Source organism: Saccostrea cucullata, unplaced genomic scaffold (genome assembly GCF_032062105.1).
Source record: "Saccostrea cucullata isolate Sc308-1 unplaced genomic scaffold, CSIRO_AGI_Scuc_v1 ctg6651, whole genome shotgun sequence".
Taxonomy (NCBI): domain Eukaryota; kingdom Metazoa; phylum Mollusca; class Bivalvia; order Ostreida; family Ostreidae; genus Saccostrea; species Saccostrea cuccullata.
This window is the reverse complement of record NW_026940560.1, coordinates 111293-120350: the sequence shown is the minus strand read 5'-3', so window position 1 is coordinate 120350 and position 9058 is coordinate 111293. Positions and strand designations below refer to the sequence as shown.

Genomic DNA, 9058 nt, shown 5'->3' with positions numbered 1-9058 from the left:
GAGAATTAATGTGCGAGGATCGTATATTTTGGTCATTGTTCCCGATCGCGAACGTGTCAAGGAAACTTCTTAGATTCTATAGGCGAAATCAGGGTTATTATTTTAAAGTGTACATGTGACAATGCTTCACATTTCATACATGTATCTATATACATGTATATAAAAATGATCGAATGCCACGCCAGGTGCACGAAACGCGTGCTTAAAAGAGAAACCATACCATATCGAATGATAATCTATTATTAGATGGTTTTAGTAATATAATACGAAAAGATAGAAATTGTTTTGGGGGAGGTGTTATGATATATTTTTCAAATCAGATACATGTAACAAGACGCCAAGAATATGAACCTGCAAATTTAGAGTGTATTTGGTTAGAAATCGAAAACCGTACCTGTAAATACTATCTCTGCTGTATTTATCGACCTCCAAACGCTGATGCCAGTTTCTGGACTAAACTTTCATGGAGTTTAGATAAAGTAGGAGAATCATCGAGTAAAATCATAATTGTTGGTGATATAAATGTAGATCTGTTAAATACTCCTCAAACACACATAATACGAGAAATAGTTTCAAATTCCAATCTTGTCAATAACATCCACGTACCAACGAGAATTTCTAACAATACACGCACGCTTCTTGACCCAGTTTTCACTTCAGCTGATATTCAGGTACATGATTCGGGTGTCCTTGAAATTGACCCAGCTTTTAGTGATCACAAAGCAACTTATATTGCACTAGCCTCAAATATAAATTACAATCGCGCTTACGAAAGAAAAGTATGGGATTATAAGAGTGGTGACTTTGACAGATTAAATTCCTTAATACAAAATTGTGATTGGGATAAATATATCAATGATGCCGACAATATAGACGCGGCTACTGACAATTTTTCAAATAAATTTCTCTCTTGTGTTAGACAATCTTTCTGTGAAAAAACAATTACTATTCGTCCACGAGATAAACCTTGGATGGACTCCATTCTGCGTAAAACGCTAAGACTTAGAAATAGATTACGAAATAAGGCATTAAGAACGAAGAAAGATTCGGATTGGGCTGAATTCAAAAAAGTTCGGAATACGTTCAATAACATGAAAAAATACGCTATAGCTAATTACTATGACAGTATAGAAATGCATCGAGTAGACGCAAACAAAAACAACAACAAATTGTATTGGAAACTAATGAAGGACGCATTTAATGTTAAATCATCCAATGATATCCCTCCATTACAAATTACTACCGATAATGGGAAAAATAGCTTAGCCTTTTCTGATCAAGATAAAATTGAAGCACTCAACAGTTATTTTTCATCCATCTCGTGTATTGATGATAAAAATCATAGTCTACCACAAATCTACTCTTCATGTAGTGATAATCTTAGTAATATCATAATTGATGAACAAGAGGTAGTTGACATTATTTCAATAATTCCTGTTAATAAAGCCAGGTCCCGACTGCATCAGTCACAAAATGCTTAAAAATACTGTTTCTACTGTTTCAAAACCATTGACTATGTTATTTAATAAATCACTGTCAGAGAATGTTTTCCCGTCCATGTGGAAAGTAGCTCATGTATTACCTCTCTTTAAAAAGGATGATCCGTCTTTAGTGTCTAACTATAGGCCTGTGTCGTTGTTAAGCTGCGTTAGCAAAATTATGGAGAGAATTATTTTCAAACACGTGTATAATTATTTTCATTATAACAATTTATTTTATCGATATCAGGCGGGTTTTTTACCTGGTCACTCTACAGTGTACCAACTTCTAGAAACTTATCATAGTATTGTGCAAAGTATAGACGAAGGCAAATCGTGTTGTATGGTTTTTTGCGATCTATCTAAAGCATTCGACAGAGTATGGTACAAGGGTCTTCTTTTCAAATTACAAACGTACGGAATATCTGGTGATCTTTTACTGTGGTTTACAAGTTACTTGAGAAATAGATCACAAAAAGTTATGTATAAAGATCTGCTATCATCCAACCTCAATATATATGCAGGTGTGCCTCAAGGCTCAGTTCTAGGTCCTCTTTTATTTTTGATATATATTAATGATGTTGCTGAAAATATGCTTACAATGTGTAGACTATTTGCTGATGACAATTCACTGCAACATGCATCATATAATGTACTAGATATAGAATACAGGTTAAACCACGATCTTGATGTTTTAGATAAATGGTCGAGTACATGGCTTTTAAGATTTAATCCAGCAAAAACAAAGGTTGTATTTTTTTCTTTTAAACATAGACCTGTTTTACCTAACTTGTATTTTCCAGGTAATGCACTGGAGTTTGTATCGGTGCATCGCCATTTGGGTATATTGTTGTCACAAAATCTCAACTGGTCTGAATATATAGATGGTATTGTTAATAATGCTTATAAGAAATTGGGGTTATTGAAGAAGTTGAAATTTTCAATCGGTAGGAAAAATCTTTCTCTTTTGTATACAACATTTGTAAGACCTACACTTGAATATGCTTCAATTGTCTGGGATGGTTGCTCTTTATCTGATGTAGAAAAACTTGAAAAAGTACAATTAATGGCTGCTAGAATAGTTACTGGTCTTCCTATATTAGCTTCAAGAGAATCACTCTATTTTGAAACAGGATGGGTACCTTTGAAAAACCGTCGTTACCAATCTAAAATGATTACAATGTTCAAAATTAATAATTGTAATGTACCGGAATATATACAAGATATAGTCCCAAAGAAACGAGAACACACATCAAGATACAATACACGAAATAAGGATCAATTAACTATCCCAAGGGGCAGGTTAGAAATATTTAACAAATCTTTTGTACCTGATGCAGTTAAAAAATGGAATTTACTGAATATAGATACAAGGGAAGCCATCTCAGTCAATTCTTTTCGTAAGATTATAAGTGATAATAATCCTAAAGCACCATCATATTTTTTGTTTGGTAAACGTATTACCAACATTATTCATACTAAATTAAGGCATAACTGTGTTTTGAACCAAGACTTATTCAAACGTAATATTATTGATAATCCCTACTGCTCTTGTGGTAAACACGAAGATGCCTATCATTTTTTCTTTGTTTGTAAAAAATACTGTAATGCTCGAAGTAATCTTTTTGACTATCTTTTTCGACTTGATTTAAAAATCATAGATGTACACCTACTGCTATGGGGCAATGAAAATCTCTCAATCGAAGTAAACAGTGACATTTTTGCCGCTGTTCATAAATTTATAAATGAATCCTGTAGATTTAGCTAGATATATTATTGAATCTTATTTGTACACGTTTTTGTTACTATTTTGCATGACAATTATGTGGGTTTTTTTTAAGGAGAAGAACTAGTAAGTTGTTAGAACTTGTTTCTTATCCTTTTGCTTGACAATAAAATATGTTCAAAACAAAAGAGAAAGGAGCATTACTCCTGCCTCTAAATTTTACGTTTTAAAAATTTTATCCTGTGAGGAAATTTTCATCCTGGTCATTTTTTTCATCAAAATAATATGGACCTAGCCACCCTGCAAATAACAAAGCTGTAACAAATACGCATGTAGGTAATTATAAGGTTATGCATGTAATTGTCTTAATTTTAGTAAAATTCTTGGCTACAATCAAGCAGGTAAAATACATTGTCAATTATTTTCAAATCACTCTTTTCCTGAAAGAGATATTTAATCATCATGAAGACTTGCTATCAAAAATTTTACTTCCTATGCAAGTCCTGTACATTGATAAAAGGTGGTGGATGCTGGTAATAATAAGTAAAATATGTAGAGACGGAGAGAAGTTGATTGATTTGTGAACTTGCTTTCCACCACGAGGCGCGACAAATGCACATTTTTGGAACATAAGAAAGGGGGTGGGGTCCTTCCAATTACTGGAAGTTCAGTGCCAAATTCAAAGTTTCACTGGATATAAATTATATTTCAGCAATGTGTATATGCATTATATGCATTTTTTATGTAGGGTCAGAGAGGACAATTACTTTGATAAAGCTCTTGCATAGGCCATTCTTTCGAGATTAATAGAAATATGCAATCGAATCTGTTCTTCAAACTGCTCCAAAAAAGAATAAATTCATTTGGGAAAAAAAAAAGAAGAACAGAAAGTATTTTTGACGAACGCCTTGATTTAATTCATGTGTGAAACAATATGCTCTCTCACTCTCGTCGCGGGTTCGAATCCCACCGCGGGACATGGAGACCGGCCCTTGAGTTCCCAAGCCGCAGTAGGCGCTGGCTCAAAAAAGATCCCTACCTGCTCAATGGCCCTGAGCGCCGAGTATAGGACAAAGTTTTTCTCCACTAGAAAGCATTGGCGTCTCCATATGAGTAAAAAAATTCTCAAGAGGAACATGAAACGGTATACAATCAATCTCTTCAGGAATATGATAGGGCCGTTTGTTATCAGAATGTCCCTTATTAGCAGACATAATTTCAGGAAAACAGGAAAGTTTTTCTGTGGTCCTCTAAATTTAGATATCGACAACATACATCTACGTATTATCAATTAGCAACAGTTACTTTCATTCATATGTCGACTCGACATACCATGATCATGAAATTTTTTAAATTGTTCAATCACAAAGACGAAAAAAACTTCTGAAACAAAAAAGTATTCAAACCATCTATCTGATCTGAACTGTGTATTGGGGGGGGGGGGGGGGGCTTAAAGTATCTTGGTTTAGATGAATCCGAGTTTTCCGCCTAGATTTTACGAGCATAGACAATATTAACAAATAAAGGGATTGAATGCACAATAGACATCCTCCCCTAAAAAGAAAAATAAACTGACACCAATGGTTGTATTCAAAAGAAACAAAACATCTCGTGATCTCGTGTTTCTATGTTAAGGGGGGGGGGTAATTAAAACCTGATTTTTCTTCTAAAATGCTTAAAATATCGCTCATGAAAAGGAACAATTACAAAATTATTAAATCAAAATCACTTATTTAATGTAATTTGTTGTCCAAGGTGATTTTTCTTGTGCGTGTTTTATAACACAAACATGGAAATGTGAGAACAAAGTAATCGACGTTTTCCGATAAATCACAGCGTCATGAGGGAGAATTTGTATTTTTTATTTGAAAAATATCATTAATATTTAGTCTATGAACAAAAACATGTTAAATATCATTTGACAAAGGATAAAAGTGTCTATCAGGATCACTAAACAACTCAAAATGTCAAAATTTTGACTTAAGGGTGGTTTTCGCTTGACGGTCATCATATGTATATGAAAATATGTCTAAATGATCATCTCGATACGACTAACTGGTTAATCGGTCGGAACGTCTTGCGGTTAACCGATTGGCAATTCTGTAATCGATTGCCATCCGTAATACTTACACATGTGTTGATAATCTTTGTTACATATTTCGTGAATTTTTCTCCTCAGATTAAATTATCTAACTCCTCTGGATTCAAAGGAACAAAATGCAGATGTTGTCCGGAGGTTTTGGCTTTAGCGAAACTGTTTATATTTGCTTAGCAACTGGCCTCTCTGAATTTCGAATCCGACGTTCTTAATATGCAGAATGATTGCACGCGAAAGAATATAACTGTGTTGGCGGGAGGGGGGGGGGCAAAGTAACTGTCTCCGGTGAAATATGGCCGTATTTGACTCGATTCAGCTAGCAGTTTCTACTGAGCATATGGATAAAAATATTATATTTGTGATATAATGGGAAAGCTTCTTCAAAAATGTTATATACATTCGCGGGTATGTTGGAATAGCATATATTAAGTCTTTTTTGGAGGGGGGTGGTTAAATTTCTTAAAGAAAATTAAACTTGATAATTTTCTAAAACCGCTGCTAAGCGTAAGCTTTTATTACGAGGGGTGATCAAAACTTCGCAGACTATCTTTATATCTACAAAACCACAATTCAGATAAGAATGAAATTCGGTACACACATAGCCATACACAAGGTTTATAAATAGCATATGTTGAATAAAGTTTCTCTCCTTGTTTGTGACATCAAAATGTGAAAATTACGTCACTATTTAGGCCACTTGTGACGAAAAATGGTTGTGTTAGTCCAACTCGTTCAACAAACGACTGTACAACCTAATTATTGTAATATCTTAGAAATCCCTCTACAGTTTCATCTAATAATTTGTACACAGTTTATTGAGATAAATGAGTTCCTATAAATTCAATTAATGATTGGATTATTCGTTTAAGTGAAGGGAGGCTGATGGTTAAAAATGATACTTGTCATCTTGCCCAGTGAAAGCAAGTTTGAAAAGATATGTATTTTTAATTAAGCAATTTGCTATCAAAGACCTCTAATTAGCACTTTGAAAAATAATTGAATATTTGAAAAATGATATAAGTATAAAATACCTACAATATCGTTTACATTAGATTTTAAACATATTAGTTATAATAAAAAAGATGCACCAATTCTCTATCCACCTTGAATAAAGGTTTTTCCTGAGACAGAAGATTTGTGTTTTAATGGTCCCCATGCTTATTTTTGGAAAGGATGTTATTATCCACCCATTCTGTTGCCGAGATATGACCATTTCTGACAAATTAACTGTTTTTGTCATAAAAATTAACTCACACGGTAAGAAATATAAAACTCGGAAAAATCTTTTAACTTTTGTAACAGAACGCTACGGAGGGGGTTACGTGACCGCCAATATCACGTGATTCGCGCATGCGCAGAACGGTGGTTGATGTGCATTAAAATCGGGGAGGATTAATTTAAAACATAATCAACATTAAAATCAAATATTGTTTCTTGGATGGAAGTCATTCAATTAGTTTGCAAACTTTTTGAACACCCCTCGTATTCATTGCATGAAGATAAAAGAGTGCATGTCTAACCACACATTCATACGAAACTTTCCTCGACGTTTTGAATTTTTTACATATGAACCGAGATTTTTCGTAAAACTATGCCCAACTCGGGATTCCAGCAGCATTTTCCAAATATTTTATGAGGCAATCTTTCCATCTATAAAAATATTATGTTTTGAAATATACAGCTTTTTTTGCTCTGTTGCATTATTTTTGTCACAAATGACAGGGGAAAGGCCGACCGAGATACGTGTATAGCTGATTGTCTTCGAAAGAGAATATAATCGACGAAAAAAAATAAGCATGTCTGCTTTATGAACTGAACTCCGTATGAATTTCACAAAATATTCACGATATTTGCTTTTAAAATCCCTTTTACATATTTGTGTACATGCCCTCTTAGCCAAATTCTCTTTACACGACATGATCAATTCCCAAATGTACTTGATGTATACATATGACGTCATCGGCGGTAGATTTTAATCAAAATTACAGAATACAGAATAACAAAATAAGATCATTTCATTTTTAACAATGTTTACACGTTTCAAATCATTTTCTAGAGTAATATTACATCTCTAAATACCAATATTACGAAAATTTGTGTTCTAGAATTAACGTCATCTCACCTACAGAACTATGACGTCATCATGTAGTACTGATATAGTCAAGGTAGAATATTTTTTATGCTTCCTTATCCTCCCTGCGCTGTAACACATTCCTTAATTATAACGCTTTAACAAATTATTAAAATGTGTACAAAACTGTTATTTTATACGTGAAATAATATTTATCACCTCCTTCTAAGACCCAATCATCAGACCCCTGTCGGAATACATATAAGAACAACCTATGTAACGGGAATGCGGCAAAGTCACAACACTAACTTCATTTTGTACAGCACTGCTATCTCAAAAAGATCGCCTTCCTTCACGCATGTCATTCTGTAATATGTTCCTACCGTCAGAAAAATCTTCTCCTACACTTAAACTTTAAAGGACGGCTGTGACATCGCGCTTTGAAAAAATTACGCACTTTTAAAAATGTTCATATTGCACTACAATTGGGACAAAATCAACGCACTTGATAAATTTTCAAAGTTTTAGATTTTGGACACACTCAACGCACTTTGATTTTTTTTCATAGTGCGTTAAAATGTACAACATTTTTTAACGCACTTTGAAAAAATATGTATAATAGAAAAAAAATCTGGACTTAGATTTTAGTCATTGAGAGAATCTATTTGTAATATTATATCTTTCGAAAAACTTTTTAATTTCCATATAATATTAATTAAACCTCATTGAGAACAAGGAGAAGTTAAGTAGAAGGTTTGTCAGCCAAACTATTTTTTTTCTTATGCATAGCCGTTGATTGCAAATTGAACATGGACCATCCCATCCCAAACCCCCACCCACACACACACACACACAAAAACCCAAGGTAAGATTCAATTTGCAATGCTTATATTACATGTATGTATAACTTTGCAAAATATTTGTGTCCGTAAGCCCTCTCCCGTTAGTTAACGTTAACGTTACTAAGCAAAACAATCAGTTCAAATATGTACACCTGAAGACGGATTATGAAATCCAGAAAGCGCTTGTGTTAAATGAAATTTGGAAACTGCATTTTCTTTTATAATTATATATATATATATATACATAAATATATATATATATATACATAAATATATATATATATGTATATATATATATATATATATATATATATATATATATATATATATATATATATATATATATATATATATATATATAAAGCACTAAAAATGACCAACGACACGAACAATAAAAATTGTCAAATTTTCGGGACGCCCTGTCCCTTCCTCAGGACAAAGAAAAAAGTTAAAAAGTCAAAAGAACAAAGGGAAAAGAGAAACAAAAACAACTAGCACTACTACTAAACTACTAAACACTAGATATTTACATACTTAATTACATGATGAATTGGAAATTTTTAAGAACACTAATAAAGAAAGAAATCCGGACCGCTATGAAATGCGTCCGGTCTATCGGGTATACTCGGGTGAAGTGCGATTTACATAAATGAACGAATTAATTATGCTAATTAATTACGACATTTCGAGAGAATGAAACAATGTACGATTTACTAATTGTCGTAATTAATTAGCATAATTAATTCGTTCATTTATGTAAATCGCACTTCACCCGAGTATACCCGATAGACCGGACGCATTTCATAGCGGTCCGGATTTCTTTCTTTATTAGTGTTCTTAAAA

General features: G+C 33.1%; 1 protein-coding gene across 1 annotated transcript; it reads left to right on the top strand.

The window, feature by feature from the left end:
- The first annotated feature begins 299 nt into the window (after nt 1-299).
- On the top strand, nt 300-1481 carry LOC134255611 (uncharacterized). The gene has a single exon (XM_062738136.1). It carries the CDS (start codon nt 300-302, stop codon nt 1479-1481), a length of 1182 nt encoding a protein of 393 aa, XP_062594120.1.
- The last annotated feature ends 7577 nt before the right edge of the window (nt 1482-9058 follow it).

Excerpts from the sequence above, each read along its gene's own strand:
- LOC134255611 (XM_062738136.1), top strand. The coding sequence starts at position 300 with ATGATATATTTTTCAAATCAGATACATGTAACAAGACGCCAAGAATAT.